General features: G+C 42.3%; 2 protein-coding genes across 3 annotated transcripts in view; both read right to left on the bottom strand.

Moving 5' to 3' along the window:
• Positions 1 to 23,324, bottom strand: part of LOC124135176 (neutral cholesterol ester hydrolase 1-like) — a 30,702-nt gene extending 7,378 nt beyond the window's left edge. The window contains exon 1 of one of the 2 annotated variants that reach the window (XM_048396282.1): positions 23,206 to 23,324. The gene's annotated coding sequence lies outside the window, so the exon portion shown is untranslated. Of the gene's footprint in view, positions 1 to 4,911; positions 4,959 to 23,205 lie in introns of those variants that run through there. The other variant, XM_048396283.1, reaches the window with a different exon arrangement.
• On the bottom strand, positions 10,218 to 13,714 carry LOC124135177 (chitin deacetylase 1-like). Its single transcript, XM_046500409.2, has one exon. It carries the CDS (start codon positions 13,636 to 13,638, stop codon positions 12,505 to 12,507), a length of 1,134 nt encoding a protein of 377 aa, XP_046356365.2. The 5' UTR covers positions 13,639 to 13,714; the 3' UTR covers positions 10,218 to 12,504.
• Positions 23,325 to 26,575: the final 3,251 nt, after the last annotated feature.

Genomic DNA, 26,575 nt, shown 5'->3' with positions numbered 1-26,575 from the left:
CTTGACTGTGGAGACTACCACTACCTTTACTTCAGAGACTACTACTACCATTACTGCAGAGACTCCTGCTACCTTTACTGCAGAGACTTCTACTGCTACCGTCACTGCAGAGACTACTACTACCTTTTGTGCACAGACTACTACTACCTTTACTGCAGAGACTACTACTACCTTGACTGCAGAGACTACTACTACCTTTACTGCAGCGACTACTACTACCTTTACTACAGAGACTACTACTACCTTTACTGCAGAGACTTCTACTGCTACCGTCACTGCAGAGACTACTACTACCTTTACTGCAGCGACTACTACTACCTTTACTGCAGAGACTACTACTACCTTTACTGCAGAGACTACTACTACCTTTACTGCAGAGACTACTACTACCATTACTGTAGAAACTACCACTACCTTAACAACAGAGACTACTACTACCTTTATTGCAGAGACTACTACTACCTTTACTGCAGAGACTACTACTGCTACCTTTACTGCAGAGACCACTACTACCTTTACTGCAGAGACTACTACTACCTTTACTGCAGAGACTACTACTACCATTACTGCAGAGACTACTACTACCATTACTGCAGAGACTACTGTTACCTTTACTGCATAGACTACCACTACCTTTACTGCAGAGACTACTACTACCATTACTGCAGAGACTACTACTACCATTACTGCAGAGACTACTACTACCATTACTGCAGAGACTACTACTACCTTTACTGCAGAGACTACTACTACCATTACTGCAGAGACTACTACTACCATTACTGCAGAGACTACTACTACCTTTATTGCAGAGACTACTACTACCTTTACTGCAGAGACTACTACTACCATTACTGCAGAGACTACTACTACCATTACTGCAGAGACTACTACTACCATTACTGCAGAGACTACTACTACCATTACTGCAGAGACTACTACTACCATTACTGCAGAGACTACTACTACCATTACTGCAGAGACTACTACTACCATTACTGCAGAGACTACTACTACCATTACTGCAGAGACTACTACTACCATTACTGCAGAGACTACTACTACCATTACTGCAGAGACTACTACTACCATTACTGCAGAGACTACTACTACCTTTATTGCAGAGACTACTACTACCATTACTGTAGAAACTACTACTACCTTTATTGCAGAGACTACTACTACCTTTATTGCAGAGACTACTACTACCTTTATTGCAGAGACTACTACTACCATTATTGCAGAGACTACTACTACCATTACTGCAGAGACTACTACTACCTTTATTGCAGAGACTACTACTACCTTTATTGCAGAGACTACTACTACCATTACTGCAGAGACTACTACTACCATTATTGCAGAGACTACTACTACCATTATTGCAGAGACTACTACTACCATTATTGCAGAGACTACTACTACCATTACTGCAGAGACTACTACTACCTTTATTGCAGAGACTACTACTACCATTACTGCAGAGACTACTACTACCTTTATTGCAGAGACTACTACTACCATTATTGCAGAGACTACTACTACCATTACTGCAGAGACTACTACTACCTTTATTGCAGAGACTACTACTACCTTTATTGCAGAGACTACTACTACCATTACTGCAGAGACTACTACTACCTTTATTGCAGAGACTACTACTACCATTATTGCAGAGACTACTACTACCATTACTGCAGAGACTACTACTACCATTATTGCAGAGACTACTACTACCATTACTGCAGAGACTACTACTACCTTTATTGCAGAGACTACTACTACCATTATTGCAGAGACTACTACTACCATTACTGCAGAGACTACTACTACCTTTATTGCAGAGACTACTACTACCTTTATTGCAGAGACTACTACTACCATTACTGCAGAGACTACTACTACCTTTATTGCAGAGACTACTACTACCATTATTGCAGAGACTACTACTACCATTACTGCAGAGACTACTACTACCATTACTGCAGAGACTACTACTACCATTACTGCAGAGACTACTACTACCATTACTGCAGAGACTACTACTACCATTACTGCAGAGACTACTACTACCATTACTGCAGAGACTACTACTACCATTACTGCAGAGACTACTACTACCATTACTGCAGAGACTACTACTACCATTACTGCAGAGACTACTACTACCATTACTGCAGAGACTACTACTACCTTTAGTGCAGACACTACTACTACCTTTATTGCAGAGACCACTACTACCTTTACTGCAAAGACTACTACTGCTACCTTTACTGCAGAGACTACTACTACCTTTAGTGCAAAGACTACTACTGCTACCTTTACTGCAGAGACTACTACTACCTTTAGTGCAAAGACTACTACTACCTTTAGTGCAGAGACTACTACTACTACTACTACTACTACATCTTCGTCTGAGCTTACCTCTTCAACTAGGGGCGTTCGGGTAGCCTAGTGGATAAAGCTTTCGCCGAAGACCCTGGTTCAATTCCCTCCATGGGTACAATGTGTCCCCCGTCGTGATAGTGCTGGAATATTGCTAAAAGCAATACTCACTCATCTTATCCTTAACCCATACCATCTAAGAATCAGTCATGTAATACCTCAAAATCAAGATGACCGTACAACGCCCTAGGTAGCCGAGGGTGGCCACAAACAGGACGGAGAGAAATTCGGATCACAGACATTCCCATAGCCTCAATTGGCAGTCAACATACTAACACCTGTTCACCTGTAAGTATATCAGCATATTGCCTTTACACTCTGTGAACCTATATAAATATACTCTGCCAAAAAAGAAAGAAGTTATTTTAGATGTTTATTATATATACCGTATAAATAATCAACAGATGGTAATCATGTTTTCAGTCTTGCAGTGTGAGGTCGGGCGTTGTCTTGTTGGAAAATGACGTTTGCTTGTTGCATAATGGTGAGGTGAAATGGGGTTTAACGTCGCGTCCAAGATTATTGCACTTATATAGCGACGTGCTTGTATGTGTGTGTGTGTTTGTGTGGCTGCTTGTACTAGTCCGGACTGATGCCGATTTATAGTGCTAGCTCACTGAGATACCATGCCGCAGTTTAACATGAATACCCCACTCAGACACAGTATACTGACTCCGAGCCGACCAGTCCTTGTTTTAGCCCCTTAATGCCGAGCGCCAGACAGGGTAACAACAAGTACCATCTTTTAACGTCTTTTGGTATGACGCGGTCGGGGATCGAACACCGGACCTTCCGCTCTCCGGGCGGACGCTCTACCACTAGACCACGGAGGAGGTATTGTTGTATAATAGGAAGGACGTGTGGCCGAAGAGCCTCATCCGTGTAATGTTGTGCCGTAACATTTCCCTGAACTTGCTGCAAGTCTGTTCTACCCACAGACTGCCCACAGATGGGCTTCCGTCAGTCGTGGCATGTTTTAGCTGTTCACTTGCTGCAAGATCGCGATGGCATGCAAATGTTGTTTTTATAGCCCAACAAGTGATGTTCCACGTGCATGTCATGTTGGTGTGTTTCGGCGACAGGTTCTCACGTGGTTGGGTTTTTGCGATTTTACCATCTTTTCACCAAATTTCTGCAGTACCGCATTCCTTCCGCACAAATCGACCCCAATCCATTCAGAAATGACGAATTCATTTTTTGTATTAATTTTGTATCTTTATCCTGTATCTTTATAAATCTAATGCCACGTTTGCCTGTAGTAGCGTTCGTATCTGCCTAACTTATAGTGAGTGAGTGAGTGAGTGAGTGAGTTTGTCTTTACGCCGCTTTTAGCAATATTCCAGCAATATCACGGCGGGGGACACCGGAAATGGGCTTCACACATTGTACCCATGTCGGGAATCGTACCCGGGTCTTCGGCATGGCGAGCGAACGCTTTAACCACTAGGCTACACGACCGCCCCTCCTAACTTATAGTAACCTTGTGAGAGGTGCTACTTTCACGTGAGACCCGCTGAGAGGTGTTACAATTGAATTGTATGACCTGGGTTTTACTGTTGAAAGTTATAAACTGGCGTTGGTTAAAGAGCACATTTTAATCACAGCACAATTCCATGACCTGAATCGAACCTGCAACCTCATTTATCGTGTTTAATAGTGTAACCCACCGTCTCCCCACTGATGAAAGGGTGTTCAATCTTACATGCCATGACTTCAGTTGTGTACATGCTGCACGATGTCTCGAGCGCTTTCATTGAGTTCCTTTTATACCGCGACGCATTGTATTGGTTCACTATAAGGTATCCCTATGTTTTCCTATTCTTTCTGGTATTTTTTGCATTTATACGGTCCATAAGTCCGATAAAACACTCCTAGGTTTTGGCTGAAAATGTAAAACATCGAGCTCGGGCTTTTCCTTCGCACGCGGTTTTACATTTTCAAACAAACCTAGGAGTGTTTTATTCTCAACATATATACCTCTTATTACTTGGTTGTAGTCACCTCAGCTTGGTAACGGTGTAAGAATCTACATCGAAAGGTTGCTAAATGCAACAACCCAAACGTTATAGTATTAAAATAAATGCAACAACCCAGAAGTAAAGATATTAAAATAAATGCAACAACCCAGATGTTATGGTATTAAAATAAATGCAACAACCAAGAAGTTATGGTATTAAAATAAATGCAACAACCCAGAAGTTATGGTATTAAAATAAATGCAACAACCAAGACGTTATGGCATTAAAATAAATGCAACAACCCAGAAGTTATGGTATTAAAATAAATGCAACAACCCAGAAGTTATGGTATTAAAATAAATGCAACATCCCAGAAGTTATGGTATTAAAATAAATGCAACAACCCAGAAGTTATGGTATTAAAATAAATGCAACAACCCAGAAGTTATCTTTAACGTTGTCGGTTTTCTTTTATATATATATATGGTATCATACATTTAGTTCCTACCTTGTATTCCAAATGTTAACCTTTCCAACACTGCCCTGAAGCATGTGGTCACTTCCCATATGCCCAGCCCACATATATCCTGAAAGTAACGGCTACTCATCTGGTGGTGACCCGCCTATCAACAAGTGACTGATAAGCATTGACACTAGCCTTTCCATAAACAGACGAAATCTCCATTGCACGATTCACCCTCCGATAACCACGGCATTGACAACAAAAATCAATTCTTTAGGAACCTCAAGTTTTACAGCTTATCGGGATAACAACCAACTGTAGAACAGACAATACTGATGAACACACACAGCAAGTTAAGGAAGAGAACATATGGATGTCAACTTCTTTATTATGAGGAACACAACGTTTCGGAGTATATGCTTACTCCTTCATCAGGTGAATGAATGTCATGAGGCAGTGAGCTCTCTCTCTCTCTCTCTCTCTCTCTCTCTCTCTCTCTCTCTCTCTCTCTCTCTCTCTCTCTCTATTTTGCAAGGAATTTTTGTTGTTGAGTATATATGTTCAGATAGGGACAACAAAATTGATAACTTAAGTACTGGCTTCCATACAGTGATAGTTATTTTCAACATGTAATAATAATAAATATTGTGCAAATCCACAATGCGCCAAATCCACGGCCTAAAACATGCCCAAAGCGATGCATTATTACCCCAGTCAATGTATTAGTGTGCAGTCGAGTTTCATTCTCCGTTCCATGGTTATGATACAACCAAAGCTGCATTGTGTGTGTGTGTGTGTGTGTGTTTGTGTGTGTGTGTGTGTGTGTGTGTGTGTGTGTGTGTGTGTGTGTGTGTGTGTGTCTGTGTCTGTCTGTGTCTGTGTCTGTGTCTGTGTGTGTCTGTGTGTGTCTGTGTCTGTGTCTGTGTGTGTCTGTGTCTGTGTGTGTAGAACACAAGGTACACACTCCAGGGAGCAGACAATTACATATGTGTGTGTGTGTGTGTGTGTGTGTGTGTGTGTGTCTGTGTGTGTCTGTGTCTGTGTGTGTCTGTGTCTGTGTGTGTCTGTGTCTGTGTCTGTGTGTGTCTGTGTGTGTCTGTGTGTGTCTGTGTCTGTGTCTGTGTGTGTCTGTGTCTGTGTGTGTAGAACACAAGGTACACACTCCAGGGAGCAGACAATTACATATGTGTGTGTGTGTGTGTGTGTGTGTGTGTGTCTGTGTGTGTCTGTGTGTGTCTGTGTGTGTCTGTGTCTGTGTGTGTCTGTGTCTGTGTGTGTCTGTGTGTGTCTGTGTGTGTCTGTGTCTGTGTCTGTGTGTGTCTGTGTCTGTGTGTGTAGAACACAAGGTACACTCTCCAGGGAGCAGACAATTACATATGTTTTTGTGTGTGTGTGTGTGTGTGTGTGTGTGTGTCTGTGTGTCTGTGTGTGTCTGTATGTGTCTGTGTCTGTGTCTGTGTGTGTCTGTGTCTGTGTTTGTGTCTGTGTCTGTGTGTGTGTAAAACACAAGGTATATTTCTACATAATGATTTGCTTGCTTCGCTTCAAAGGGCTGAGATGTAGGCCGTGGATATGCTGATATTATATGAGTTTTATAACTGACGAAAGAAATTGTCTTTCCAGTTTGTGCTGACCCGTTTCTAGTCATGTGCTGCGCGCAGGAACACCCTCAAGGCTTGGCGTTCTGAATCAATGTTGGAGTTAAGTTGGCTGATGCCTGTCATTATCATCCTCCACGTTTCATGAAACAAACACTCTACCTTCGTGAACTCGAATCATTTTTTGTTTTAAACACGTATATTTAATAATTAGGGTTGACTTAGTCTGTCTTACAGACCCTGATACACATATATATTAAATACAGCCCATGCAAGTCTTTAATGTTTGGCAAGTCTAGATTACTGCAGTAATGAAAATGAAGAGAGTGTCTGGGCTCCCTTTTATTATATTTTTATTAAGATAATTGAACAACTGGTTTTTTTCTGTACAATATGTTCATTTCAGAGACTAGATGTTAGTCTAGGGTTGACTCCCAAGCCACACATAATGGTAGCTACCATTCAGTAGCTCCAGCTAGAGAGACTGACCTATCGATGGAGTGTGAGTGGGTAGAATGGTTTTACGCCGCTTGTAACAATATTCCAGCAATATCACAGCGGGAGACACCAGAAATGGGTTTCACGTATTGTACCCACGTGGGGGAATCGTATCCGTGTCTTTGGCGTGACGAGCGAATGGTTTATCCTCTAGGCTACCCTACCTACATCCTTTTACGTACAGTAAACTACTGTTATAACGAACTCAAAGGGACTACTAATTTAAGTTCGTTATAACCGTAGTTCGTTATAAGCATATATACAGCATAACTACAGCAAATAGTTGGGACCAAAAAGTAAGTTCGTTATATCTGTTATATTCGTTATAAGCGTGTTCGTTTTAACCGTGGTTTACTGTATTGGGTTTTGAGGGTTGGGTGTTTTGCAAACAATATTTTGTTTCAGAAAAAGTTGGAAATACAGTAAACTACGGTTATAACGAACTCAAGGGGACCTCTAATTTTAGTTCGTTATAACCGTAGTTCGTTATAAGCATATATATACAGCATAACTACAGCAAATAGTCCGGACAAAAGACTAAGTTCGTTATATCCGTCAGTTCGTTATAAGCGTGTTCGTTATAAACGTAGTTTACTGTAGAAGTATTCTCATTCTTGAGTTGAGTTTGGAAAACACCTAACAATCGAACATTTCCAAAACACGTTTCCTGTTGGGTATGCCTGTATAACTTTAATCGTAATGACTATAACACTTATAAAATGACAGACATCGACACAACTTTTCTTTGGGTACATGTTGTGATCACAAGTTACTAGTGTGTTCATTGTCATGCAAGTTTTGTTGAAAACATATCACTAAATGAGTCGTTAATACTTATTTCAATTTCTACACAATCACATTTATAAACCTCCCAATGTACAAATATTCAATATATAGTAGCAAGGGTGTGCGCATCCATGCGCCCTTTTAATGGATATACGTATGCACCATATGATCTTAGATCTGAATACATGATTGTGTCAAAAGTAAGTTAATCGCACTTTTGGATGTTCTTAATATCATCCCACATGCATATGCTTTGTTTGTTTGTTTGTTTGTTGTTTAACGCCGCACTTAGGAATATTTCAGCTATATGAGTGTAACTTCTTTGAGTGGCATTTAGAAGTTGGAATAGTAACTAAGACAAAATTGTTATGGAATAGCAACTTCTTTATTACAATTGGGCGACGTTTCGGTGTAGATTCTAACACCGTTATCAAGCAAATGATGTACAAACTAGGTATGAGCATGATATATATACATAACAATAGATAGATGTATATATAACAGATAAGGTTGATGTACACTGGTAGATTAGGTAGTTATGATAAGACAAGTGTATACAAGAGATAGGATTGATGTACAGTAATTGTTGTGTTGTGTTAATCTCATACCCATCAATTACTGTACATCAATCCTATCTCTTGTATAAACTTGTCTTATCATAACTACCTAGTCAATCAGTGTACATCAACCTTATCTGTTATATAAACATCTATCTGAGTCTGGACCACCTAATCCAGTGATTGATATCGTGAGCATCGATCCACGCAATTGCAATACGATGACATGCAACAACCAAATGAGCGAGCCTGACCACCCGATCCCGTAATCGCCTCTTACGACAAGCATAGTCGTCTTTTACGGAAAGCAACATTCATATGCTAATTTATGCAAATTGTTGGATCATATTGCTAAGTGAACGATACAGAGAGATCCAACCACCATAGTCAACGAAACATTTACATTTGTGACTTTATACTTTGGGGAAAGGAAAGATAAATTCCAGATGTCCTTGACTTTGTGCATATAGTGTGCGTTTTATTTTGATATGTGGGGGCAGGGATCGAAGCACCACCCTTCAGCTCTCCTGGCAGACGGTCTATCCACTAGACCACGGCTCTGCCCTCTTATTTGTGAGTTACGCATCATTTTTCACATGTTAAAATACACGTGAGTGTATTCTGTTCTAGGTCACGGTGACCTTATCAAGAGGACCCTGTAGCCCCCATGAATCATGGTTAAACTGTAGCACCTGACATTCACACGTCACCCTATGTTAAATCTGTGACACAATTAATAAAATACCAAGACAGCGCTTGCGGAAAAAATCGACAGCCATATTTTTCATTTATTGCAGAGGTTGATATTTACCCCGAGTTAAGCTGTGTGTCAGTAAAATTGCCACAATAGGGTGTTGTCTTTAGTAATTCCCATTTTCGTAGGTAAAGAATTCAAAAAGTCTGATAAACAGTAAATTTCTAAACGGAGTCGAGACAGATGAAGATTATTACCCTACTGTGTTTCCGTGTCGTCAATATATTATACTAGGAATAGAAATTGTATCATGCATATATTTATTCCAGATGTGTTTTATTATGATACGGAAACATACTAAGGGTATAATCTCTATCACATTTGACCAACCATGAGATAAGGGACCTTATGGGTGAAAAATCACATTTTGACTTTTCATTATCTTTTTAAACTAGAGTATCTTCTGTACAACAAATATGATTGGCAAACTTCAATTCATATTTATTACAGGGATTCGTGGCATCAAACATTTGGCCTCATTTCCCGGCTTATAACGGTTTATGTAACAATTGCTGTACAGCTTGGTTTGGTTTGTTGTTTAACGCCGCACTCAGCAATATTCCAGCTATATGACGGTTGGTTGGTTGGTTGGTTTGTTGTTTAACGCCGCACTCAGCAATATTCCAGCTATATGACGGCGGTCTGGAAATAATCGAGTCTAGACCAGACAATCCAGTGATTAATATCATGAGCATCGATCCACGCAATTGGGATCAATGACATGCATCAACCAAGTCAGCGAGCCTGACGACCCGATCCCGTTAGTCGCCTTTTACGACAAGCATAGTCACCTTTTACGGCAAGCACGGGTTGCTGAAGACCTACTCTACCCCGGATCTTCACAGGTGCCCTGCTTGGTATATACACTACTTGTGGCAGCCAAGCCTCATACTGCAACTAATCTGTTGGACATAACATCACAGTTGACTTCTCTATTGGTGACAATAACAACCTACCTCACTTATTCAAATATAAGGGGGCACGGGTGGCCCAGTCCTCTGAGGCGCTGCTATTTACTGTGCAGAGTTGCGTCCCTTTGGTCAGATTGTGGGTTCGAATCCCGGTTCGCCCCGATTATGTTTCTAGGTTTGTCAGAACCATATCCGTGCTCGTGGGTTTCACCGAAGTGGTAAACGTCTGAGACCTGCATCACTTTGGTCTTTCCTCCCACATTAAGCTGACACGCCGTGATATAACTGTAATACTGTTAAAAGCGGTGTTAAACCCAACTCACTCACTCACTATTCAAATATAAACCATAAATATTGTGCGCTGCCCCCTACCAATTTGGATCACAGCTTTAAAATCATCATGGATGCTGTCGAAGCATATTCTAAAACATAAGTCAAAAGAGAAGAGGAACTTATTGAGTGGCTTTCATGTTGGTCACGTCAGGGCGTGATGTTGCCCTTGGTGGGATGCATCACTGAAAAGAGGAAACAGAATTGGAATAATCCCATTCGTCCCAGCTAGCATCCATCCAGAGTCTGGCTCCCCTACAAACCACTATCCACATGATTGTTTAACAAGAGGGATGTCTTCAACTTTCCAAAAGTCAACTTTCCCAAATGTCAAGGGAAATTAGTGCAGCTCCAGCGTTTGGTGTCTACATTTTACAACTTTTGAGATACAACAGATCATGATCTTTCTATGAACATTTCAAAGGGAGTCATACGACTCTTTAAAGTTACATCATTCAAGACCTCAGAAAAGCTTTAAAAAGGTTTTATACATGTGAGTGAGTGAGTATGGTTTTACGCCGCTTTTAGCAATATTCCAGCAATATCACGGCGGGGGACACCAGAACTGGGCTCCACACATTGTACCCATATCGGGAATCGAACCCGGGTCTACGGCGTGACGAGCGAACGCTTTAACCACTAGGCTACCCGACCGCCCCTTTATACATGTGAAGGACATTTCCACATTTGACGCTTCAGATACAAACAGGTATATGAGTCGTACCATATGCTCCCGTGTTTGTTGACTTGACATTGCATGTGTTTGTGACGCGACCCGACACTGGGGCAGGATACGCTCACCACACCCCGTATCGTCACTATTTCATTGTTATTAATAAAATAACATGCTCATGATAAAGTCGATCGTACAATGGACATGCGTACATGTGAACACGCCCCCTGTTTGCTTAATGAGCTTTGTTATTGCACAGCTTTACAAAATAACTCCCGATGTTCCTTCTGAAGCCAACAGCCGGGTTGCATGTTCAATATATCTAAGTGAGTGAGTGAGTTGGGTTTAACGCCGCTTTTAACAGTATTACAGTTATATCGCGGCGGGTCAGCTTAATGTGGGAGGAAAGCCCGAAGTGATGCAGGTCTCAGACGTTTACCACTTCGGTGAAACCCACGAGCACGGAGACAGCTTATCAGTATATCAGTGATGGTTGAACGAACTGAATCAAACTTGTCATGGCTGCCACTTTGCCACAGGCTAGCCATCAGTAAAAGCATCCTTAATTAACGCGTTTTTCGCCCGTTGAGAACAGTGACTGTCAGGGTACAAACAAATGTATATTTATTTCCATCATAAGGAAATTATACAATTTGTGGTTTTGATGAAAAATATATTAAAAAAGATCCTAATACAGTTGATGAGCACACGACGTGTGATAAAACTAAACCACCAGTGTCAACACGGCAGGTGCATATCAAGTTCCATAAATATCTTCTTTGATAGGCATTTAGAAGATGGAGTACTAAGTAAGGATACGATTTATGGATGAACAACTTCTTTATTACAATTAAGAGCGACGATTCACTTGTTTGATAACGGTGTTATAACCTATACCGAAACGTCGCTCCTAATTGTAATAAAAAAGTTGTTCATCTATAAATCTTATCCTTACTCAATAAATATCCTCCATCGAAAGAATTTCTTGTTGAACAAAAAACGCCTGCTAAAGAATATGTTGTGAACATAGGTGTAAACAATGCTGTGAACGTCACTGTCTGGATCGCCATGAACATCCCTGTCGTGAACACCATTGTGAACACAACCATGAACATCAGTGTGAACGCAACTGTGAACACTGCCAGGAACATCACTGTAAACACCGCGATGAACACCATTGTGAACACTGTAAGGAATATCACTGTAAACACCGTCGTGAACACCATTGTGAACACAACAATAAACATCATTGTGAACGCAACTGTGAACACTCTAAGAAACGTCCCTGTAAACATCGATGTGTACACCATTATGAACACCGTCGTGAACCCTATTGTGAACACAACCATGAACATCTGTGTGAACAATGCCAGGAACATCACTGTGAACACAGCCATGAACATCGCTATGAACAAACACCACGGTAAATACTACGGCGAAAACCGCTGTGGACACCATGGTGAACACAGCTATGAACACTGCTATAAACATAGTAGCGAACACTGCCGTGAACACCCCTACCAACAACAGATCACGCCCAAGCAGTGACAAATACATATCCAATCACAGAAACTCCAAGAACAGAAAACACATTGAGGTTCACTGAAACCCCATCACCCAGAGCGCCGGGACACTTCCAGGGCTTGAAGTCATGAATATCAGTCAGATTCGTCGGGTGCTGCATCCACTGGACCAACTGATGCATGGTGACAATATACACGTCGTTCAGATCCAGAAGCGAAAGGATAAACCTATCCAAGGCAGAGTTATGGTAGTCGGTATTCAGCCATCCTGGCTTCATGTTCACGATAAAGGGAATCTTTTTACTCCGATAGAAGTTGTAAAAGTTTCTCCACAGAAGTTGAAAAGCATCCGATTCCGTCTCTGGCTTCACGATGCACCCACCTACCGTCATACAAGGGTATTTCTGCTTGTGGTCCAACAGCGCTATAACGGGGATCTCCCATAACGTGTAGTTATTGCTTGGGCATGGCTTTGTTTCACATGGCAACGGCCATCTGTGTTGTAGGGTTCCAGGCCATGTGATATCGTCCTCAAGGGACCTTCTCTGAACGTATAGACTCGAGTCGTACTCAAACCCGTTTTGTTGCAGTATCTTGAACTGTATATCCCCCGTTGGTTGAATATGAGGGCTTCTCCATCCACGAATCTCATTGAGCGGAATTCCCGCCTTTTCTGATAATCGTCGTCTGTTTTTGAGAATCTCTTCCAGCATTTCCTCCCTGTTGGCTTCCCTCCAGAACGATATAGGCAGCTTACCCGTCAAGCTGTTCCCAGCTATCTCCAGACCGTGTCGGTACAGGTCCCGTACCATGCTGTGATTGGTGTATCTGTCTTTCGCGAACAGCGTGGCTCGGATGGGACACGAATTGGGATTTCTGTAAATCTTCGAAAAGAAATGTTTGTAATACCCGTAGCTGGCTCTGTTCACAGATCCGTCAAACGCAAAGACAACAATCTGAGGAATGTCCTCAGCCGCAAAGCCGCTCGGGGGAGCAGACGAGTTGAGACAGAAACACTGTGGCAGACGACAATTGGAACCCTGAACGCATTGTTCAGCACCAGACGTAGAACCGTGGCACGCTGCTATAAACATCCACAACAGACCCGTCATGTAGAATATGATCTTTAACGTCGACGACATTTTCACATCAACATGTAAAATTCGTCCTTTCTGACTCGTCAGTGTAACCCCTCTGTCAAACCCGCGCCCAAGACGTTAAACAGTCTGAGCGGTTTGTATATATTGCTACCGGTGCATCCGGAGATATGTTCAGGTGACGTGACCAAAGGGCGTTATTGATGTCATGAAATAATGCCTAGGGCTTGGTTCGTGTTCGTCGGCTCATCCTGTTCAGAGCTACACAATAGTCAGATGTAAGTGATTAATAAATCTGCTTGTTACTGTACGAAGATTCATTATAACGTTGCAATTACGTTAAAGAGACTGTAGGTTAATCGGAATTCACAGGTTTATTTACTTTCTGAGTGTGATGACACTCTATCCCTGATTTGATTTTAAATATGATTTTACACTTTAAATCAACGTGAGGCAGATCGTCAGAATCATAGCTTTGTCAACGTGAGACGAGCACCAGAGCCCCAGAGCCCCAGAGCGTTGTCAGTGTGAGAGGGACAGATATTGTCGAGTGGAATCATTGAGGATACAGTGAGTATAAGAGTGTTGTCAATGTGTCAGGTCCTTGATTAAACAGTGTATTATATATTTATTCTTTCATGATAAATACCCTTGATAGGCATACGTCCCTTGACTGTATCAGTTCCTGTTTTCCTGTAAGCACACGCTGCACTATAATTTTCAAATTATTAAATTATTGTCGCGTAAGTGTTTCGTCACCAGTTAGGTCCTCACGGTCACATCTCAATCAACATCTTCTTCATCATCGTCGTCGTCATCGTCATCATCGCTACTATCACCATCACTCATCTACCATCATCAACGCCATCGTCATCTTAATTGTCACAACCGCTACCATCATCATCATCACATCATCATCATCATCATCACGACCGTTCCAACATCATCATCGACATCGTGATCATCATCACATCATCATCATCATCATCATATCATCATCATCATCATCATCACGGCCGCCCCAACATCATCATCACCATCGTGATCATCATCATCATCATCATCATCACCATCATCATCATCATCATCACGACCGACCCAACATCATCATCACCATCGTGGTCATCATCATCATCATCATAATCATTAGCAGCAGCAGCAGCCCCCACCATCACCACCCATCATAATCGTCGTCAACATCATCACGACCGCCAGCACCATCATCACCCATCATCATCTAATGAAGCCGCTTGTCAACTTAACCTGACCAAGTACAAGTGTACCAGTTCCTACATTCATGACGTCACTCATCGCCAACCCATCATCTTGGACATCTAGCGACTTGTCAACCTTCTCTTCAACAATACCCATTAATCTTCCCCGTTACAATCCCGTGCAGCAGTTACAACAAACCACCTATTGGTTACTATCACTTAAACGATGGCATGTAAAATATCCCGGGGGTCTGTCATAAAGGTCAGCAAGTGCTACCCCCACCTCTCTCTCCCCCATCCACCCTCCCTTAACGAGCCCCTCCTTGGTTGAGACAGATCAGTCCGTACATCTCTGGCTATGGCGAAACAAGATGTGCCTTGCAGGGAAAAGAAATTATGCAAAATACACGAGCTACACACTGTGCGTCCTCGGGCGAACAAGCAAGGTATTCCTGTGTTTTTACAGCGCAGTGATATGCCCCGAGGGAAGGCTTCGTCCTCATATATAAAGGGGAACGCCCGGTACGCTCTCGACGTTATATATAACATGTAATGAGGAAGCGACGGAGAGTTTTAATATTTGCATGAGGTACACGTACGTTTTCAACCTCAATATAACTTCTGTCAGAGAAATTCCTATTTTTCCAAATTATGATGAAAATACTAAAAATCATCGTGATTGTTATGATCGTATTAGCATTATTATCACTATTATTGTTATTGCCGTTATCATTATTGTTAGTAGCAAAATTACCATTTGCAAATAGTGTTACTGCTGTTGTTAGTGTGATAATTATCCTAGTGTTATATTTATTATTTTCATAATAATAATTCTATGTCATTATTATTGTTGCTATTAGTATATGCAGATTATTATAAATAAATACAGCAAAGAGGGTTTGGGTGATCCTGGCACAGTCAGGCTGGTTAGGCTCATCATCAGCTCAGGGCCCTTGCCCCCTCTACACGCAGCCCAGACAGCGAATGGGACATTTCCCAGAAAGCGCTGCTAGTCTAACCCACCCAGAACTTTTCGGAGAATGTGAACGCTCCCCAACACTGCAGCCTTCTGCATCACCCAGATTGTCAGAAGGGCTGTATTCCTGGTAGCAAACCCGGGTACTCTTCCAATGTCAGTCAACAGATTGGAAGCTATCAAACCTAAGGCGCCGAGAACAATGGGGAGTCGAACAACTCGATACTTGGGATGCAAGCGTACGCGTGACATGTCGAAAGCTAGGTCCGCATATTTGCCATGTTTTGCCTGAATCTTGTCAATCACGCCAGCGTCGAAGGGACAGAACATTCTATGTATGTTCTAGTTACTTCTTGTTTTGTATGACACTAATTTGATCCTTCGTGACCAACTCGTGTTATTCCGGGACAAGTCTTCTTGCAGGTTACGGAAAAGGGCGAGTGGTGACGAATGTAATTTGATAGATTACTTCGGGGCAAACGTAACAGATAAATATCACATCAGTGTCGGGTATGATTTCTCATTGTCACGCCCTGGGGTCAGTTCCACAAAGCGATCATGGCGCTACGATTGTTTATGTTATGTGTGAGAGTGACAGTCCTCCTGGCACTGTGATCGCGTTGTGGAATGGGATCCTGGTCTTTATATCGAATGGGGTGACGACAACCCTATAAATATAACATAATACTTAATACGTTCAAACCTTTAGTCACTTACATATTAACAGTTTTACCCGCCAAATGTGAGTGAGTGAGTTGGGTTAAACGCCGCTTTTAACAGTACTCAAGTTATATCACGGCGGGTCAGCTTAATGTGGGAGGAAAGCCCGAAGTGATGCAGGTCTCAGACGTTTACCACTTCGGTGAAACCCACGGGCACGGGTTTGGTGCTGACAAACCTAGAAACATAATCGGGGCGAACCGGGATTCGAACCCACAATCATAGGTTTCTGGCGTGCCCAAGGGACGCAACTCTGCACATCGAATCGCGGCGCTTTAGACGACTGGGCCACCCAAATGTGGATTAAGCTCACTTTAGCTCAATTCTTAACCACAATCTTAGCCACATTCGATCACATGGAATCGGAACGTTCTTTGTACGGGAAATTCAATTTTTAATTTTCTCATGAAAATCTAAACCTCTCTGGTGCATTTGGGCGCACTGTTTCGTTTGCATTTGGTTACACACGTGTGTGTGTGTGTGGCTGCTTGTACCAGTCAGGACTAATGTCGATTTTTTAGTAATAGCCCACTGGGGTAGTATGCCGCAGTTTAACATGAATAACCCACTCAGACACACGAGCCGACCAGTCCTTGTTTTAGCCCCTTAATGCCGAGCGCCTGGCAGGGTAACAACAAGTACCATCTTTTTACGTCTTTTTGTATGACGCGGCCGGGGATGGAAACCCGACCTCCGCTCTCAGTGGGGACGCTCTACAATTAGACAGTCACACTTTTTTTATCAATAGCATGTGAGTGGTCTAGTGTGTGTCTTGTGTGTGTCTAGTGTGGGTCTAGTGGTCAGAACGTCTGTCCTGAGAGTCGTAGCAAAAAACGTTAAAAGATGGTACTTGTTTGGCGCTCGACGTTAACACGGACTGGTCAGCTCGGAGTCAGTATACTGTGTCTGATTTGGGTATACATGTTAAACTGCAGCATGGTATCTCAGTGAGCTAGCATATATAGCTACATGTATATATATTAGGAAAAAAATCGTACATCGATTAAAGGATTATGTACGTTGAAACGTCACTTTGGCGTTTACTCCCACATTAAGCTGACACATTGTATGTTTGTTTGTTGTTTAACGCCGCACTCAGCAATATTCCAGCTGTATGACGTAGGACTGTAATCAAGTCAGGACAAGACAATCCAGTGATTGATATCATGATCACCGATTTACGCAATTGGGATACGATGAAATGCAATCAACCAAGTCACCAAGTCTGACCACCCGATCCATTCACTCACTCTTACAACCAGCACCGCCTCCGTGGTCTAGTGGTAGAGCGTCCGCCCGGAGAGCGGAAGGTCCCCGGCCGCGTCGTACCAAAAGACGCTAAAAGATGGAACTTGTTGTTACCCTGTCTGGCGCTCGGCATTAAGGGGCTAAAACCAGGACTGGTCGGCTCGGAGTCAGTATACTGTGTCTGAGTGGGGTATTCATGTTAAACTGCGGCATGGTATCTCAGTGGGATAGCACTATAAATCGGCATCAGTCCGGACTAGTACAAGCAGCCACACACACGTGCATGCACGTCGCTATATAAGTGCAATAATCTTGGACGCGACGTTAAACCCAATTTCACCTCACCTCACCTCACCTCACCTCACAACCAGCAAAGAATCCCCGTGTGCAGCCGCGCTGTAATACTGTTCACGGTGACACTAATTCCCTCACAGCGAGCAAGAGGCGTCTAACGGATAAATAGTTCACGTACTTTTAGCGTAAAGAACATATTTGAAGGAACTTCATTTTCTATAAACGATTATATATATTATTTCGTTTCGAAATTTACTCACAATCTTTTGTTAAAGATGTTTACTTTCTGATTATCTAATGTCACACAATCGAGTATGTGAATGGTCTAGTGTAGGTAAACCAATAGCTTACCATTTGGACAGTCAGATTAAATAATGACTTTAGAAATACCCCACTTTGAAAAAACTTACATACCCTTACATATCCTTAACGATGGGGAGCGGTCGGGTAGCCTAGTGGTTAAAGTGTTCGCTCGTCACGCCGAAGACCCGGGTTCGATTCCCGACATGGGTACAATGCGTGAAGCCCATTTCTGGTGTCCCCCGCAGTGATATTGCTGGAATATTGCTAAAAGCGGCGTAAAACCATACTCACTCACTCACCTTAACGATGACAACGGACAATCTTATTTAAAAAACGTTAAAGCCAGAGCATATTTAGTTGCGATTATCTGACGATACAGATCCCATTGGGCCATCTAAACGGAACTGCGGTTAGAAACATATGAATGGATCGCTGAAGGGGAAGCATGTGCTGTCTTACCTGTAGCACCCGCCACGCACATAATTTGCATAAAATATAAGTTTGTTGTCTGAAGACGAATGTTTAATGTTATGAAACACGTCACGTCACACACGTCACGTCACACACGTCATGCGCAAGAAGGGTTGGCCGATCCTATCTATCTGCATGACATGAAAGGAAAGAACATAGACATACATGCGCTGTGTGTCACAAAGGATACAAGGGGCGGTCGGGTAGCCTAGTGGTTAAAGTGTTCGCTCGTCACGCCGAAGACCCGGGTTCGATTCCCGACATGGGTAAAATGTGTGAAGCCCATTTCTGGTGTCCCCCGTCGTGATATTGATGGAATATTGCTAAAAGCGGCGTATAACCAAACTCACTCACTCACAAAGGATACGATCACCAGGCGACTACGCAACTTGGCGACCCATGAATATCCGGGTAGAATAGGTCTTCAGCAACCCATGCTTGCCGTAAAAGGCGACTATGCTTGTCCTAAGAGGCGACAAATGGGATCGGGTGGTCAGGCTCGCTGACTTAGGTGATGCATGTCATCGTATCCCAATTGCGTGGATCGATGCTCATGGTGTCAATCACCGGTTTGGCTGGTCTTGAGATACCATGCCGCAGTTTAACATGAATACCCCACTCGGACACAGCATACTGACTCCGAGCCGATCAGTCCTTGTATTAGCCCCTTAATGCCGAGCGCCAGACAGGGTAACAACAAGTACCATCTTTTAAGGTCTTTTGGTATGACGCGGCTGGGGATCGAACCTCAGACCTTCCGCTCTGCGGGCGGACGCTCTACCACTAGACCACGGAGGCAGTTGCACCCAAAGAGCAGAGAGACAAGGTCATGGTACGTGAAACTTGTTAATATAGTCACTAGTATGGAAACAACAGCCGATTATGACACCTCGACCAGGCTAGAGGGTTTGATCGTAACAGATAGAAGGCTGGATGTACCCATATCAGAGCAACACGGGGCGATTCGAAGCTTTTTCAATTTGACGTGTTTCTAATCTACTTGCCAAGTGCAGTTTGGATACCTACATTTTTTAGAAGTCGCCTCGTAACACTAGGCAGATGACATAGTGACAGCCTGCCTTTAACAAAATCCACCAACGTATCACATATGTTTGTTTTGTACGCGATACCTTACGCGAACTTTTTTTTCTGTATGTTAATTTACATTCGGTTTTATTCAAGGAATTGTAATTTGAATAAATCACAACACGAGATTTAACTTGAAAAAAATACTAAGCTTATGAAGGATGGGTGCTATTATCCACCAATGGGTGCGCCGCACGCAGCCGGAAGTGACGTACTGTGCTGTTGTGACAATGCTATAATTCAACAAGTAAATAATATATTGCTTCTGTTTTATTCTTTTGACTTTATATCTTTCTTTTTTGTGTATAATGTATCGCTCATTTCTTTGTGCATATTAAATGGGTGCAGTAACCAGGCTCTGCGATCTGATGGCCAGATCGAGTCTAGGTTTAGACGTTTTGATTAGATCAAAGCGTGAAGATAAGAGGTGAGGTGAGGTGAAATGGGGTTTAACGTCGCGTCCAAGATTATTGCACTTATATAGCGACGTGCATGTACGTGTGTGTGGCTGCGGACTGGTGCCGATTTATAGTGCTAGCTCACTGAGATACCATGCCGCAGTTTAACATGAATATCCCACTCAGACACAGTATATTGACTCCGAGCCGACCAGTCCTTTTTTTAGCCCCTTAATGCCGAGCGCCAGGCAGGGTAACAACAGGTACCATCTTTTAACGTCTTTTGATATGACGCGGCCGGGCATCGTACCCCGAACCTTCCGCTCTCCGGGCGGACGCTCTACCACTAGACCACGGAGGCGGTCCGTGAAGATAAGACGTTGTCTCTGCATAATTAGAGTTATGGTTAATCGTTAGAGTAGATTGCCGGGCTACAGAAAGTATACGCCCATGTTTGATGGTGGCTATGAACGAAACAAAATGGTAATTCAATGGTGATGTATTTGATACGGGTATTATAGTTGTGTTTTGGACCTAAGTTTGCAGTGTTTCAGCGACAATTTTCAGCCTAGTAGCGTTTTGAAAACGTTTGTAATTTTGGGGTCAAATGCAATTTTCAAGTGTATTTTTATACAGACGGGAGACCTTGCAGATGTAGTTTCGGCAATGACATTGTCTTTCTATCTACGCAGGGGCGGTCGGGTAGCCTAGTGGTTAAAGCGTTCGCTCGTCACGCCGAAGACCCGGGTTCGATTCCCGACATGGATACAATGTGTGGAGCCCATTTCTGGTGACCCCCGCCGTGATATCGCTGGAATAAAGCGGCGTAAAATCATACTCACTCACTCACTCACTATCTACGCAACTACGTCAGAAATATATATTGTAGGTAAATACGTTATGAAAAGAAACGTCCGTAAAATATGTTATATTTCTCATCAGAGTAAGTTCACGCCGTTTCATTAGTACATCTCTGGGACTTACAAGAAACGGTCTTCACACATTGTAAGGCCAAATACGTTATGAAAGAATGTCCGTAGAATACGTAACTATATTCTTGCTAAGAGTGAGCGAGGATGGTGAATATAAGCTTCACACGGTCGGGAATTGGCTGTGCAGAGTTGCGTCCCTTAAGCCTGCAGCTTCCGGTTCGCCCTGATTGTGATTACCAGCCTTGGCTTGTCAGGACCAAATCCCCATTGTAGGTTTCATCGAAGACATGAGCGTCTACTGGCATCGCTTTGTCGCACAATAACCTTACACGTCGCAAATACTGTGAACCACATGGCGAATATTTTAAAAAATCGGCCAACTCGATTATATCATTTGGAAGTGCTGAATGTGACCCATTGTTACACTGGATACTAGGGTGACTATTGGTCTGGAAATCACTATTGCGATAACAATTGATAGTGAAAGAAACTATTGTGATAACTATTGATATTGCAAGCAACTATTGGGATAAATAGCGATATTTTTCAGTGTATCATTTTAGATGGATTTTAGAGTTGAATTAAACCTTGGAACTGAAGTTTCCTTTGAATGTGATAACCATAACAACAAATAAAAGGTAATGTTTGAGATATGACTGATTGTATTTTCTTTACCCTAATAATTTAAGATAAAGAAACTGCCACATTACCATGTGTAAATTACTACCACTCATGATCAAAAGAAAAAATGGACAAATTTGAAAAGCATTGCATGTACATGTATTTTATTGAAACTGTAAAACTATGGTAAATAGTAAAAAATACAATCGAAACTATCGAAACAAGCACATTGTAACACTGGATACCGTACATAGTGAGATTATCAAGCATATTGTAACACTGGATACCGTACGTGGTGAGATTATCAAGCATATTGTAACACTGGATACCGTACATAGTGAGATTATCAAGCATATTGTAACACTGGATACCGTACATAGTGAGATTATCAAGCATATTGTAACACTGGATATCGTACATGGTGCGATTATCAAGCATATTGTAACACTGGATACCGTACATGGTGAGATTATCAAGCATATTTGTAACACTGGATACCGTACACGGTGTGATTATCAAGCATATTGTAACACTGGATACCGTACATAGTGAGATTATCAAGCATATTGTAACACTGGATACCGTACATGGTGTGATTATCAAGCATATTGTAACACTGGATACCGTACATAGTGAGATTATCAAGCATATTGTTGCACTGGATACCGTACATGGTGCGATTATCAAGCATATTGTAACACTGGATATCGTACATAGTGAGATTATCAAGCATATTGTTGCACTGGATACCGTACATGGTGCGATTATCAAGCATATTGTAACACTGGATATCGTACATAGTGAGATTATCAAGCATATTGTTGCACTGGATACCGTACATAGTGTTGTTATTATTATGCATATTGTTGAACAGTTACCTTATATTGTGATTATCATGCACATTGTTGCATTGGTTACCTTACATAGTGTGATTATCATGCATAATGTTACACACCTTACACTACTGAATAAACTACTACTACTACTACTACTACTACTACTACTACTACTACTACTACTACTACTACTACCACTGAAAATACCAGTTTTTACCCTGAGTTTTCAATTGAAAATCAAATATATAACAAAATCAACCGACATTTGGACATCGTACGAGTTGTGTCTTACAATGAATAAAAACACCTTCAGCAATTAGTCATCCAAAACAGATGACTGCTTACCCTGAGTTCCCGTCTGAGCCCGTGGGGCTGACGCATATGTGGACTGTCTTGGAGTGACCCAGGGGCAACAACAGCCCCAGACACAGAGCGACTACCCACGCCATTGCTTGGTTTCAAGTGTCACAGTCACATAACATATCGGCCCTTTTACATAAAAGAATAGCTTACCCTGAGTTCCCGTCTGAGCCCTTGGGGCTGACGTAGATGTGGACTGTCTTGGAGTGACCCAGGGGAACAACAGCCCCAGACACAGAGCGACTACCCACGTCATTGCTTGGTTTCAAGTGTCACAGTCACATAACATATCGCCCTTTTACATAAAAGAATAGCTTACCCTGAGTTCCCGTCTGAGCCCGTGGGGCTGACGTAGATGTGGACTGTCTTGGAGTGACCCAGGGGCAACAACAGCCCCAGACACAGAGCGACTACCCACGTCATTGCTTGGTTTCAAGTGTCACAGTCACATAACATATCGCCCTTTTACATAAAAGAATAGCTTACCCTGAGTTCCCGTCTGAGCCCTTGGGGCTGACGTAGATGTGGACTGTCTTGGAGTGACCCAGGGGAACAACAGCCCCAGACACAGAGCGACTACCCACGTCATTGCTTGTACCAAGGGATGGTTTTATGTTACACTGACGTGAATGAGCATTTGGGCATTGTTGACCCCGCCTGGAGATAATACTGCATGCATGTTGTCCCGATTATTAAACCCTGGTTGTGTGACGGAGCCCATTGTAGAGAAATATTTAAAACGCCTGTCTGCGTTTTGCCATGCGGATCTCTGGGTTTACTTGCGATATCTAGTATGCAATATATGCAATCAAGTAAAGGCACAGCAAATTGATTATTTGCCTACCTGAATGCAATATCAAATATCGCGATAATTATCGTCCTACAAATCATCGCGAATTCAATTATCGCACAAAATATCAATGTGCACAACTGTCATGTATAATATAACTTTATACAATCGCCATACTCAATCGTCATACAAATAATTATTATCACGATACAAAATATTGCAATACACATTCGCCTTACAAAATACTGCACAATACAAACTATCGGTATGCATGACCTACATTTGTCAATGACACACATAGATACTCTTGAATCCTGATTTGTTTTAGTCGTTAGTGGTTGGTTGCTCGGTTGGTTGGTTTGTTGTTTTACGCCATACTCAGTAATATTTCAGCTATATGACGGCGGTCTGTAAATAATCGAGTCTGGACCAGACAATCCAGTGATTGACATCATGGGTTCGATCCACGCAGTTGGGATCGATGACATGTATCAACCAAGTCAGGAGCCTGACCACCCGATCCCATTAGTCGCCTTTTACGACAAGCATAGTCGCCTTTTTACGGCAAGCATGGGTTGCTGAAGACCTATCCAACCCCGGATCTTCACGGGTTAGTGAGTTTGTGAGTGAGCTAGTGAGTGAAGGTCGTTTAATGCCATAGTCAGTGATATATCGCCTATACCACTACAGCCCGTACACAGTAAAGTCATGATCAGACAATCCTGCGAATGTAAGCATGACCAACGATTATTTCCGTCGGGTGCGATGTCACCCATTCTAACGTCCTTTAACTTTTCACATTTACCACATTTCGTACAGAGTCATTTTTTTACTACGGAACCTTGTATAACAACGCTCAAGGCAAAGCAGTAAGCCCGGCCGACCAGTGCATGTAGACAGACGTGCAGGTGATGTTGCAGCGAATGATGTCACGGCCACCGTCGAAGCTGGTTGAATGTAATTGTTGACGATGGGTATGAATAAAATAATGTTGTCGTGGAAACAGGATGAATCGTAATTATCTGTAAATAGTGTTGTAAAGTGTTGCCAGTGATTTAGTAACACATCAATGGACACATTGCCATGTTCCATGTGTTGTGATCTGTTTGCAATATGGAACATAACCGTTAACTTCTCCCGAGATTCCGATTGTAGCGAAACTTGTGTTTTATATAATTAGGGGTTAGGTTTAGGGCTAGGGTTTGGTTATATGTGTTTTTCTTCACCTTATTGACGATTTGCATACATTGAAAACCATTCCACGACGAACACATCGCCAATAACCGCTCATCCATATATCATTCGGTTATCAGAAATTTCATAATACCATGAACTGAAGATAATGTAGTAATGAATGTACAAGACTATAATTCAGAGATTTGGTGAACGGAATAGAATCGCAAAATATGAAAATTGATCAGACAAGATTAATTCTGTTTACCCAACAGAAATGAAGAAACACACGATTTCAACCATATTCGTGATTGTTTTTTTTCCGGTTGCAAACAAACAGCAACGAAACAATCTTTAAATCTTTACATTTTGTTATTAGTTGCATCCATTTGATTGTTTGTTTGATTCCTTGTTTAATTATCTCAATGAATGAGTGAGTGAGTTGGGTTTAACGCCGCTTTTAATAGTATTCCAGTTATATCGCGACGTGTCAGCTTAATGTGGGAGGAAAGCCCGAAGTGATGCAGGTCTCAGACGTTTACCACTTCGGTGAAACCCACGAGCACGGGTATGATGCTGACAACCTAGAAACATAATCGGGGCGAACCGGGATTCGAACCCACAATCATAGGTTTCTGGTGTGCCCAAGGGTCGCAACTCTGCACAGCGAATCGCGGCGCCTCAGACGACTGGGCCACCCGTGCTCCCATCTCAATGAATGAGTCAGTGAGTGAGTGAATGAAGGTTGTTCTCGGATCACTCTTCGAGATATCTTGAACGCCACAAGTTCTATTATAAAGATAAGGATTCATTCATTCACTGACAAAAAAACCCGGTCAGTCAAGAGGGCCTTTCTTCTTTCGAACCAATCTACATTCAATATTTCTTCATGTGGTACAAACAATTTACAAAACATGTCCCATTTTTTATCCTGAACTAAATCCAACTTTACACTTAACACATACTGAAGACCCTTTGAAGACCATGTCAGACAACATCTATTGCATTGAATGTACCCTTTGTGGATGGACTTTTGTTGGATAGGCAACAAACAATATCGAAACGAATCAGCCATCGGGTATCAACAGAAATGTTTCCAATGGTGTCTACCAACAATTTGATTCTGAAATTCACTCCATCCTTTGCATGAAAGTTAGGATTTTCCATCTATCAGAAAGTCTTAGATGCACTCGACCTTATAGTATGTCGGGGGAAAATCAATCAAACCCACATGGAATTAATTACAAAATAACAGACGTTGGCGGTCTTTCTAATCTGTCTGTTTCAAGCGTCCCAAATAGGCAGCCGTGGTCACACGAAAGAATGAGGTGAGGTGAGGTGAAATGGGGTTTAACGTCGCGTCCAAGATTATTGCACTTATATAGCGACGTGCATGTACGTGTGTGTGTTTGTGTGGCTGCTTGTACTAGTCCGGACTGATGCCGATTTATGGTGCTAGCTCACTGAGATACCATGCCGCAGTTTAACATGAATACCCCACTCAGACACAGTATACTGACTCCGAGCCGACCAGTCCTTGTTTTAGCCCCCTTATCCCGA

The sequence above is a fragment of the Haliotis rufescens genome, unplaced genomic scaffold, assembly GCF_023055435.1.
Source record: "Haliotis rufescens isolate VD_foot unplaced genomic scaffold, xgHalRufe1.0.p SCAF_15, whole genome shotgun sequence".
Classification (NCBI taxonomy): domain Eukaryota; kingdom Metazoa; phylum Mollusca; class Gastropoda; order Lepetellida; family Haliotidae; genus Haliotis; species Haliotis rufescens.
This window is presented reverse-complemented; position numbering and strand designations above follow the sequence as displayed.